The sequence below is a fragment of the Sapajus apella genome, unplaced genomic scaffold, assembly GCF_009761245.1.
Source record: "Sapajus apella isolate SASKATOON/1434 unplaced genomic scaffold, GSC_monkey_1.0 scaffold4, whole genome shotgun sequence".
Taxonomy (NCBI): domain Eukaryota; kingdom Metazoa; phylum Chordata; class Mammalia; order Primates; family Cebidae; genus Sapajus; species Sapajus apella.
This window is the reverse complement of record NW_022436944.1, coordinates 11,616,499-11,629,791: the sequence shown is the minus strand read 5'-3', so window position 1 is coordinate 11,629,791 and position 13,293 is coordinate 11,616,499. Positions and strand designations below refer to the sequence as shown.

Genomic DNA, 13,293 nt, shown 5'->3' with positions numbered 1-13,293 from the left:
GCATCCTAGCCTACTGTATTTTACCTGCTATAATCTACTAAACTTTTTAAGTTTTTCTTCTAAAAAGATACATTTAACATGAATTCCTTGTACTAAGTCCATCAGAGGAATGCATTTGAAATGGATTCCACTTTTATGGTATCAAAATTATAACTATATCCAAGGAGACTGAAATTCAAGCAACTCACATATTCAGTACCGTCTACTTTATAGTAAAGGTAGTTTCTAGTGTACTCACAGGCACTATCAGGAGGTGCTCATTTGGATTTTCTAATCGATAAGACTTCTTTTCCAACAAGAAACCTAATTTAAGGAATTAAATGGATCAAATTGTTAGGCTGTCTAGACACTTCGAACAACCACTTCAGCAGACACGTTTATTCTATGATCCTGGCATTTGAAAACCGGGTGAAGTGCTACTTTATTTCCATTGACAGCTGCTCCTTAGCTTGATCAAGTTACTATCATGAGATTTTCATATTATTGCTGAAGTTGTATAGTATCACTTACAGGAAGACCATTGTATTCTTTTTATATTGCTCCTACAACAAATGACCACAAATTTATTGGATTAAAATAACACAAATGTATTGTCATAGTTCTAGAGGTCAGAAGTTCAAATAAGTTTTATAGGGCTAAAATCAAGGTGTCAGCAGGGCTGGTTCCCTCTGCAGGATCCAGAGCAGACATTCCTTACATTTTCCATCTCTTATAAGTCATCAGAATTCCTTAGCTCCTGGCCACGTGAATCCAATCTCTGCTTTCATTGTCATGTAACCTTCCCCCACACTAACCCTCTTGCCTCCCTCCTGTAAGAGAACCCTAGTAATTACCCTTAGGGCCCATCCAGATAATTCAAAATAGTCTCCTCACCTCAAGAACTTTATCACATCTACCACGTCTTTTTTCCCATGTAAGGAAACGTACAGATTCAGAAATGGACATCTTTGGAGGTGATAAGCTAAAAGATGTCTATTATCAAAAATAGCAACCACTAAAATAAAAATAAACAAAGAGTTATGAAGCCAACAAAGAAGATAAAATTGAATCATAAAACATGCAAAATCCAAAAGAAAACAGAAAGTAATGGAAAGAAAGAACAGATGGGAAAAATAAGAAACAAGTGACAAAATGGTAGATTTAAGCCTAACTATACCAATGATTAAATTAAATGTATATTGTCTAAATATTCTAATTAAAATGCAGAGATTATCAGATTGTATAAGAAAGTAAGATTTAGATATATGCTGCCTGCAGTAAACATATTTTAAATATAAAGACATATGAAGTCAAAAATAAGAGAATGGGAAAAGATATACCACGCTGAGCCTAATTAGAAAGCTGGAATGGGTTTACAAAGTAGATTTGGGGGAAAAAAATATTACCAGAAGTAAAGAAGTTCATTTTATAATGATAAGTAGGTCAGTTTATCAGGAGGACATAAAAATTATAAGTATTTGTACATCTAGTAACAGACCTTAAAAATACATGAAGCAAAAACTGTATGGAATTCCAAGAAGTAGGCAAATTTACAATTATTGTTAAAGATGTCAATAACCCCTTAGTTTCAGATAAAACAAGTAATAAACATCCTAATAAACATAAACATCCTAATAAAAAATGAACAAAAGACTTGAATAGACACCATCAAATATATACAAGTAATAGAACAATCAGGCTATAAAAAACCAAGCTATAGAAGACTTGAACATTGTAATCAATTAACATAATGGACATTTATACAACATTTCACCCAACAACAGCAGAAAACAAATTTTCCCCTTATGGTTATACAGATTACTCACTGCAATAGACCATATAATTGGGACATGAAATAAAACCGAAGAAATTTTAGAGGATTTGAATAATACAAAGTACTGTATGTTCTCTGGTCACAGTGTAATTAACTTAGAAATCAAATACAGAAAATTATCTGGACGCTCCCCTAAATATTTGTAAATTATGTAACAATTCTAAATAAGACAGTGGTCAAATGAAATATGAAAAGGGAAATTAGAAAGTATTTTGAACTAAATGAAAATGAAAACATCAAAATGTATGGGATGTCAACAAGGAAAAACTTAGGGACAAATGTCTCCGTGAAAAAAAAGAAGAAAGGTTTCAGCTTCCACTTTAGGAAATTAGAAAAAGAAGCAAGGAAAAAAATTTCAAGATAGGCAGAAGAAGGTAAAAAAGATTAGAGCAGTAATCAATGGAAAACAGAAAAACAATAGACAATATCAGTGAAACAAAAATTTGTTTCTTTGAGATCAATAAAATCAGTAAACCTCAAGGTAGACTGATCAGGAATAAAAAAGGTAAGTCAGAAATTACCAATATCAGAAATAAGAGGGATGACACTACTACAGATCCCTTAGGCAGTAAAATAATAATAGAGAAATATGAACAGCTTTATGCCATTAATTTTGACAACCCTGATGAAACAGACAAAATTTTTTTTAAGCAAACTACCAAAGCTCCTGAAAAAGAAATAGATAACATGAATAGCCCTATATCTTTTAAAGAAATTGATTTGTAATTTAAAATCTTCTCACAAAGAAAACTTCCAGCCCAGAAGATTTTACTGGTAAATTTTACCAAGCATTTAAGGAAAAAATAATGCTATTTCTACCCAAACATTTCCTGAAAATTGAGTGAGAAAGAATAGTTCCCAACTTCATTTATGAAGCCAATATTACTCTGCTAACAAAACCTGACAAAGACATAATAAGAAAATTAGCAGACCAACATTTCTAAGGAACATTGATACAAACATTCTAAAAAAATTTTAGCAATTTGAAGGGGCTAAAATCAAGGTAACAAATCATGACTAAGTGGAGTTTATCATAAGAATATAGGATTAGTTTAGCATAAAAAAATCAATGACATTCCACAGATAAAAGAGATAAATTCAACTTCATCAAAATTAAAAATTTGTTCTTCAAAAGACACTTTAAAAGAATGAAAATAAAAACCACAGACCAGAATAATATATTTGCAAAGGATCTATATAATAAAGGAGTTTTTCTGTAATATACAAAGAGATTTAGAAGCTCAGTTATATGAACATAAACATCCTAATAAAAAAATTAACAAAAGACTTGAATAGATACCACCAAATATATACAGATGACCAATAAAATAAGCACATAAAATAATGCTCAGTATCATTACTCATTAGGGAAATGCAAACTAAAACCACAATGAGATACTACTATACATTTTTAGAATATATAAAAATTTAAAACCTGGAAATATCAAGTGTTGACAAAGATACGGAGGAACAGGAACTCTTAAAATCTATAGTGACAGAAAACAAACCATTGATTGCCTGGAGGAGAGCAGCAGGAATGATGGATTACAAAGAGGCAACCCCCTCAACCACCCATCAACATCTACAGACCATAAGGAAGTCGAGAAAGCTACTTGTGTCCCAAAGGGCAAAACATCTAAGAGCTTCTCCAGATGTGGCCAAGCCAGGTAATGAAAAAGAGGCACATTTCATAGAGGAAGGCTAGGAGGTATGGCAAAAATTGGACTTAGAAATTACATTTAAGATGTTTCTAAAATAAAGGAAAACAGGTGGAGAGTTGAATACATGAATCAGATACTCAGGAAGAGATCTGAACTAGAGATAAAATTTGGGAGTTGTCAGCAGCTCGATTGCATTAGAAGATGAGTCTGCAAAGGACACAGGAATGGCTAGATATTTGGAAAAAATCCCTGAGTAAAATTTTAATGTAATCTCACTTTTGCTGTCCTCATTACTTATTTCTTTTGCGTCACTTCCATTTCTCTAGCCTAGAGACTAATGTGCAAGCATCAGAGCCTGCTGGGTCTGCCCCTTACTTTAATATTTGCTGGATTTTCAGCACAGTTTGAACAGTGACTCTCCCTTCCTAATTCACCTCTGTATGTCCAGAGAGGACAGTAAACCCCATCACATGGGAGAGAGACCTACAACGCACCTGCACATTCCTTCACCTTGGTTTTTACCTTGAATTCCCTTTCTTCCACATACACATTCTACTTTGTGCTCTGGCTATATCAATAATTGTTTTTTATAAATTTCGAGTGATACATTAAAGGTTTATATAGGTATCAAAAATAAAGAGCTATAAATACAATGAAGATCTGTTTGTCAACCTCTCAGTTTAGGAAAAAGAACTTTACAATTATCTTTGAAGTTTTCTTGTGCTTCTCCCCAATTCCATCTCATTCTCTCCTTCCTCAGAGATAACAACCAGACTGCATTTTGTGGTTCTCAGCAAATGAGGAATAGAAGGAAACTTCCTCAAACTGATAAAGAGCATCTACAAAAAACTACCGATAATATCTATTGTGTCCATGCTTCTCTCTATAATTTTATCAAGCATGTTTGTATTTCTAAAAAAAGTTACATTTTGCATGTATTTTTATCTTCATATAAATAAAGTTATTATTCTAATGTGTTCCTGTGCTCAATATTATGTTCCTGGGATTTGTTATGACATTTCATGTAGCTGAGAACTACTCATTTCTTCATCTATATTGTATGCTAAGGTATATCACAATTTATCTATTCTGCTTTAGCCTTATTCCATTAGTTTTGATAGGTAGTATTTAGTAATTTCATTATTGTTCAGGTCTACGTATATTTAAATACCAATTGTGATTCTTGACTCATGAACTATTCAAAAATACACTTAAATTTTTTTTTAAATACCTGAAGCTATTTATCTTTTGTTACTGACATTTCTGTTTTCATGGAATATACATTATCATAGTCTTTTCTGTAGAAGTATAACATAAAGCACATATGTAATTTTAAAATGCTTAGTTGCCACATTAAAGACTAAAAATAAACACGTAAAATTAATTTTAATAATTTATTTAACCCAAACTATCCAAAGTATTATTTAAATATGTAATTGTCTTAAAATGTTATCACGGGTATTTTAGATTTTTTGTACCAAATTTTCAAATTGGTATGTATTCTACATTAACAGTACATCTTAATTTGAACCAGCCGCATTTTAACTGCTCAATAATTACGTAAGGCAAGCGGCTACCATGTTGAGCAATGCAGGTTATATTATAACAATTGTTTGAAATTAGCTAAAACTTAACTTTTTGTCCTAGAAGTGGTCAATTTCATATGAGCTGGAAAATAAGGACATGTTTATCCACTAATTATGTACAAGGTTCTATATGTGAACCTTAAATCTATCTTAGGAACCTTCAGTCTTCTATATCTTTAATGAACTATTTCTTTGCTTGATCCTGGATTGCTACATTACACAACTATAGTAAAGACATTCACATAACAGTCTGGAGTTGTACAGTTTATACTTTCACTGACATATGTGGTGGTCCTGGGCTGATTTGTCTATAACTGAGAAAGCTATGGTAGATTCTACCACTAAGGTGCAGATTTAAGAATTTCTTTGTACAGTTATATCAAATTTTGCTTTATATATTTTGAGGTTATTTTAATAGGCACATATAAGTTTAAAATATTTATAGTAAATTAAACTTACCATAATTATCAACTCTGAATAATGACTTTTGTCTTACAGTCTACTTTGCCTGATATTAGCATAGTTACCTACTTCCTTTTCCTAAATATATCCCTGATGTATCTTTTCTAAACCTTTCCTTTCAATATTTCCATGTCCTATGTTTTAGGAATCTCTCTTATAAAATGCATATAGCTAAAGTTTGTTTGTGTCAAATCTGTTTCTCTCTTAATTCATGAGTTTAGTTTATCATTATTGTGATTATTTAAGATTTTAATTTCTCTCTCTTTTTCTACACTATTTTCTCTTTTTAGGCCTTTTTGCAGAAAGGATTGTTGGACTTCTGTTTGTTTTCTTAGTACACTTTTTCACTAATAGTATATTTTGTTTTTATTCTTTTAGAGTTTACTCTTGAAATTTTGCCATGCATACTTAATGAAGTCTAAAATTAATATCTGAAGCTCCTCTCAAATAATGCAAGGGCCAGAGAACATTCAATTCTGATAACTGCTCTCCTTACATACATGCTACATTTTTGTCCAGTATTCTAGTTCTTTCTTATTAGTTTCACTAATTGAACGTAATTAAAAATATGTTATACAGGCAACATTTACTTCTATGTACCTATATACAGGGCTAGCTATAATTCTGGAAAGAGAAGTCTGAGAGTTTTTTTTTTCAATCACTTTCCCTCAAATGATATTAATATCAGGATTACCAAATCAAATGTGCCTTCTTATACTTATGGCATTAAAATTGTCTAGCCTAGAAATGTAAGCACTATTTTTATGGTAAAAATGTTTAATAATATAAGAGTGACGCTAGAATAGAGCTCAAAAGATTAAGAAGCTACTACAATACTCTAGGTGGGAGATAAAGTCAAGAAACTTAACAAGGGTTTTGGTAGTAGGAAAGGAGGAAATAGTTTTAGATACCCCAAAGAAGCAGACTATACATAACTTGCTATTACATGGTTGTGATAGAACAAAGAGAAAGAAATGTCAGAGATGACTCAAACCTTCAAAGATGACTCTTGAAGGTTTTCAGAAGTCAGGAGGAAAGGAAAGATTGAAGAGGTGATATTTAATTTGGCTTTTGATGTATAGAATTATTGGTGTTGATGGGTCATTAGAGTGGAGGTGTTGAACAGGCAATTATAAATCAAAGTCACAAGTTTTTGCAGAAAGGTCAGAGCTAAAAGGAAGTGAGTGATGATGTAAAACAAAAGGATTAGGAGAAGGAATGAGCAGTAGAGAAGAATCACATGCATAGAACATAAAAAGAGTCACAGTGATTGTGCGAGGAGGAAGGGCCCCGATCATTAAGTGTGCTTTTGCTGCTACTAATGATTCCCTATCTTAATTTCAGTGCCCCTGTGAAATTTTCTCTTGAATTTCCTCCTGTCCTTACTTCCATCCAGAGGATCACAAGCTAAGCATTAAGACCTGCTTATGTAGATTAAGATGTTAAAGTGATCTTTATGTTTTCTAATTTCTGATATGTTTTATACTGTATTGCATCCCTGACATCACACATCTCTCTACTTAATTTGGTTTGTTCATATCAATATTTGAGATAAGCAAAAGGAAAGAAAATTTTACAGGTAAGTAAAAGAGAGGAACTGCCAACATGTATTGACTTTATGGCATATCCTAACATATTTTCCTTTTTTAAAAGGAACCAAATATTGTCTGGTGCTATTACAGAATTTACTCATATACTTTTTCAACCACAACTTACAACATTTTATTTTTTGCACACATGAATAGCCAGAAGACATTTTATTGTATTTGTGACTCTATATGTGGTTAGTATTTATTGCAAAAATAATGTCTTACTACTTATTAAGCAAAAATTAATCCCGGGAAAATATCATGTATACAGCACTTATAAACTGCTGTTAATAGTTCAAATGATATATAATAGCAGCATATATACTGCTAAAGAAAATAAACAGACTAAGTTGTGAAGTAATATCTTCCGTGCCAGGAACTACAACTTATGAATTGCATTAGGGGTGAGTATTGACTCATTTGTCGGGTTTGATTTTCAGGGAATTGATGCTGATTTCACATCAGAAAAGCATTGAGCAGCTGCAGGAAACCCTTAGACAGAAGCTGCTGAGTGATGATAACTGGAAGGAGAAGGTAATGGTAGTGTGGTTTTCATCAACATGCAACCTATTTGCTTTTTAAAAATTCTGTCCATTTGTCAAAAGACTCTTCCAGATAGATTTCCTTGCTTCTATGCACACTTTTGATTCCTTCTAAAATTTCCTAGGCCAGACATGCTTATGGAGTGGGTCTTTTCCAAAATATTATACAACATAATGGGAAATAAAAAATTAGAACACATTTTGAATTCTTGTAAGATAGCTCTTGGTTCTCATGCAAAAGCACATTTTTTTGCATTTAAGTATTTTCTTATTTCCCCATTAACTGTCACAGTCTACATTTGATCATTTTCTTAAAACCAAGGAAATAATTCTTACGACTTTTCTGCTTCTCTTAGAAGATAAAAGAATGGAAAATTACTTAAAATTATTCAGTTTTGAACTCTTGACATATTTACCCTGACAAAATAAAATGAATAAGCATTTAGCTTGCTATTATTTACAGAGAAATGTTTGCTGTTGGAGTAAAAAAAAATTGCATTGATTTTGGTCTTTGGACTTTTTTATAGTTTTCAAAGTTTCAACAATGAATATATATTACTTTCATAATTTTAAATAATAAAAGTAATATTTAAAAAAACTTTTAATCCCTACCTACTCAGGCCATCCACAGGTCTAGTCATTGAGTTAAAAGCAGTCTTCTTTCTGCCATAAACTTCTAGTACTCCTTCATAGATCCCTGGGCCCTATTCTACACACTGACCCAAAGCATTCCCAACTCATTCTTTTCCATGAGTGTTATCTATGCCTAGCACTGTCCTTCTGCCTTAGTTTTCTTATTATGTCTTAAATTTTACTCTAGAAATGGAGCTGGTTTCCAAAATTCTGATTGTTTGACTGAAGTCCTGACAACTTGTTTGGATTTTGTCAGATTCTTCTCCTTCCAGATACAACCCCATAACTTGTAACCTCAGCAACAAGCAGCGGCCTCCCTCAGACTAACTCAGGAATCCCTCACTCCACCATCCAGCATACTGAAACCTGTTAGGCATTCTTGCTGGCTCAGATCATTTTTAAATTTGTTGCTTTCATTTCCAATCTTCAAATAGTTGGCCATACTCAGCCAAAAGTAGCCGTCTAAAAATAAGTATCCCTTCCCTTGTCCATCAGGCTCCACAGTCAGGATATAATAAAAATAACCACTGTAACAATAGTACCCCATGGGCCAAAACAAAATTGGAGAATATGAACTAACATTGCTATTTGTGTCTCATTCTTATTTTGTTTTATTTTGTAACATAGGCCTTTTCTTTTTCTTCTTCTCTAAGGCCCACCTTCTTTAATTCTAATTTTTATTAGCCTCAGGGTATTCCATTGAGTGATCTGTACTTATTCACTTGCCCTATCCTTACCAATCTATGTTTAAAAATTAAAAAGGAAGATTATCAAGCCTATTTTGTGTAATCCAAAGTATTCAAATTAGGACAATGAAAGATTATTGTTTATCCATCCAACTAATAGAATAGTTAAACACTGTGGTTAACATCTAGTGAAATCATCTCTCATACCTACTCTTTAAGGGACAAGAAATTAAAACAACCTTTTTGGAAAGCAGTTTGTCGATATGTATCAAGAGATATTGTAAACTTCCCGTCTTTTAACTCAGAAATTTTACTAATGGAATTAACATGGATAGAGATTCAGGGAGTCATTCCTCTTCTAAACTCCTGAGCTTCTCTTAGTATGACAGAGTAAACTTTCCTGTTTTTGCTTGTGTAGAAATTTCCCATCGCCATATTCACACCTCACTAGGGGTTTTTGGATGCACTTCACTGGAGAAAAGGTCTCTGTTTATGATTCCCTCCCTCTAGTACTTCTGTTCACTGTACCCTGTCCTTGAGGTGCTAACACAGAGTAGAACAAGTTAGTGTTACCATCTGACATGTAAAAGCCTTTATGTTCTTGCTTTATGCTATCAAGTTAATCTGGTGGTAAAAATAATTCTATATAAAATTCTATAAGTTCTTGTTAAGACCATGATATCTTTCTAATGAATTAATTATACTACAGAGGTATTATGGCATGTATAATTTTATATAGTATAAATGGACATTTCATTTGGTTGAAAGGACATGACTTCTTGCTAATAAATGTTATCATTTAGCTAGCAGTAAATCAAGATCCAGACAAGGAAAGCCAAGGAATAATAATTATGCCTTGGCTGAGTTAGCTATTGAGACATGAATAAAAGTTCTCTAAAAGTCTTCTCATGAGAAAGGAGAATCGTTAATATGACATTGTCATCTTTTTCTTGGGTCACTGTACCTTTGCCAAAAAATAAAATGTTCTTTTTACAAATATATAATACACATAACAAAATAAATTTCATAGCTTAAATTGTTTTAACATGCAAAAAAGTAGATAGCAATTTGTGTTTGTGCTTAATTATTTTAGAGTATGTAAAAAGCACATAAGATCAATAGTTGCTATGCAACAAGGATGGCACATTTTAAAATAACTGCATATTTACTAATTGTCATGGATTTTTGTTTATTTCAAGTATTACTATTTGCAGAGAGCAAATTAATGTGCATGCTGAACCTTTAAAATTGGTTTTAAATGTACAATGTTGTTACTATTTAGTTAAAATTTTGTAATTAAAAAATCCTATAGCCACTCTGCTTACTCAACTCACATTATTTAATCACTATAACTTTATAGCACAATAAGCAAATTCCAAGCAAATATTTTCTTAGATTATCATCAAGATATCACCCTTAAGAACTTTTTTTTCGGCGGGGGATGGAGTTTCACTCTGGTTGCCCAGCTGGAGTGCAATGACATGATCTTGGCTCATCGGTTTAAGCAATTCTCCTGCCTCAGCCTTCAGAGTAGCTAGATTACAGGCATGGGCCAACACACCCAGCTAATTTTGTATTTTTAGTAGAAATGGGTTTTCTCCATGTCAGTCAAGCTGGTCTTGAACTCCCAACCTCAGGTGATCCGCCTGCCTTGGCCTCCTATAGTGCAGGGATTATAAGTGTGAGTCACCCTATCCAGCCCCAAGAACACTTTAGAATTGCACTATTGACCTCATTTAAAATAGTACATAGAGCTTTTGAGAAACCAGTAGTTAAAGCAAACAAATAAAACCTTATTTTTTGGCTGAAGCAGCTGGATTGATAGTGAAAATGCAGGTAAAAAAAGTCTACTTCAAGAAATAGTCAATTTCAAAATTGAAGGGAGGCAAAAAAAAAATCTCAAATTCCTTTTTGAAATGGAAAAAACAAATTTCTTAATGTGTTTTAGTATACTATTATTAAAGTAAAAGGAATAATTTCTGACATATAAAATATGACAGAGATGACATTGTTATTTATAAAATATCGATTTTAACTTATGAATAATAAACATGGCTAAAAGGAATATTGAGGACACTTTAATTTTTATATATTTTAAAATGCAGTTTTAGAAATTGAATTAATAAAATCCAAAAATTTTAGATCTGGACTGGCTTGCAAAAATTATCTTATAAACCACTAATCTAGAAAACAAAAATAGTCTCCCATTATTAATGTAATTTTAATCATTATGACATTATTATTCCCATTTTGCACATTTTAAAAAAGACTTAGAGAAGTTAGGTAATTTGGCAAAGTTACAAAGGAAATGAGCTGAGAATCAACTTCCATGTATTTAAATACAAAGTTCAATATTTCTGCATTTGACCAAGATGGAGTAATAGGGACCAAATTTACTCTCCTACCTCAAACAAATAAAACAGTGAAGAAAAGATAGAAAACAATGATTTTGAGACATTGGACATCAGGAAATGAAGGAAAGTGATTCTTGGAAACAGAAGACAAACAAGGTGAGTTCTATGACTGCCATAACTTAGTGCTTTGAAAGAAATTTCAGGTCATGATGCAGGGAGTGGAAATCCAGTTTGAAACTGTTCGATTCTTTGGGTTGAGGGAACCTTGCAGAGTCCTGGGAGATCATGGTGGGTAAAGTTCACAGATAGTGTTCACAGGAGCAGCTGCACAGAGGAAGAACACTTTAGATCTACAAAGAGTCCTCCTTGTATATGTTTATAATCAATGTGTACATGTGGGGAAACTAAATAAAGCCAGGGACAGACCCAGCCAGAGAGAGTAATGAATACTCACACATGGCCAGTAATTTGCATTTCTATCAGCCAGACTAGAAAACCTGTAATTTATAAGGCCCTGGGTAGAGTGCTCAAAAGAGTCTTGCATCATAAGTTGAGAGTAATTAGCCCTACATGAAATGCTGATTTGATTCTGCCTAATATATTTTAAAAGGAATATCTAAAATAATCAAACTGATTTCAAAAAACCTAGAAACTTGCATCCTAGGACAGAGCTCAAGGATATTCAAAGGAATACAAAAAGATCTAGCACCTAACAAGGTAAGTTAACAATGTCTGGCATCCAGTGAAGAATTGTCATCCATGGAAATATGCAAGAAAATAGAGCTGAAGTGAAAAGAAAAATCAGTGAATAAAAACTGACCCAGAAAGGTGCAGATATGAGAATCAGCAGAAAACACATTAAAACAAATATGGTAACTGTATTCCATATGTCCAGAAGCTAAATAAAAAATGGACTATGTCAAGCACAGAAATGCAAGATACAAAAAAGACCAGTTACTGAATTTTGAGAGATGAAAACTAGATTATCTGAAATTAAAAGTACACTGGATTAGATTGATGGCAGATTAGACATTCCAGAAGAAAAGCTTAGTGAACTTGAAGACACAGCAATAGAAAAACTTTTCAAATAAAACAAGATATAATAGACTCTACAACAAAAACAAGCAAACAAAACTCAAAAGGAACATCAGTGAGCGATGAGACACATTCAGGTGGCCCAATATAGGTGTAATTGAAATTCCTGAAGGACAAGAGACAGAAGAGGAAAAAAAAATAAACTGAAGAAATAATGACTGAAAGTTTTACAAATTTAATGAAAACTAAACACCCACAGTCTTAAGAAACTCAACAAGCCTCAGGTACAAGAAACCAAGTGCACCAAGGGAAATTATAATCCAGTTGTCCAAAACAGTAATAAAAAGAAATATTTTAAAGCAACTGGATTTTTTTAGAAGGCATTATATAGAGAGGAACAAAGGTAATGAAAATAGAAGATTTTTTTTTTTTTAATCAGAAGCAATGCAGGCAAAAAGACAGTAGGATTGAAAGTACTGAAAGAAGACTGGGGGAGAAGTGTGGAAAGCTGTCAACCTAGAACTCATACCAAGTGAAAATATCTTTCAAATATAAGTAAGATGGAGACTTCTTCAGAAAGCACTGAAAAAATTAATTACCAATAGACTCACACTATAAAAAATGTTAAAAGAAGTCCTTTAGTCAGAAGGAAAGGTATATCAGATGGAAATGTGGATATACATAGAGGAAGGTAGAAAACCAGAAATGGTAACACTGTGGATAAAGATATGGGGTGTTTTCTCATTATTTAAATCTTTTAAAATGTAATTGACTAAATAAAGATAATCTATGAGATTTATAACATATAGAAACAAAATATATGATAATAACACAATGGCAGAGAGGGTAGAAGTGTAAATATATTACCGTGAGATTCTTATACCTATAATGATATATTATTAGATAGTAGACTGTATTGAATTAAAGACATA

At 32.4% G+C, this 13,293-nt stretch overlaps 1 protein-coding gene across 1 annotated transcript in view; it reads left to right on the top strand.

Moving 5' to 3' along the window:
• Positions 1 to 13,293, top strand: part of LEKR1 (leucine, glutamate and lysine rich 1) — a 205,846-nt gene that overhangs the window by 164,366 nt on the left and 28,187 nt on the right. Inside the window, exon 9 of the mRNA XM_032258228.1 lies at positions 7,552 to 7,645. Coding sequence (XP_032114119.1) covers positions 7,552 to 7,645 — 94 coding nt within the window. The remainder of the gene's footprint in view (positions 1 to 7,551; positions 7,646 to 13,293) is intronic.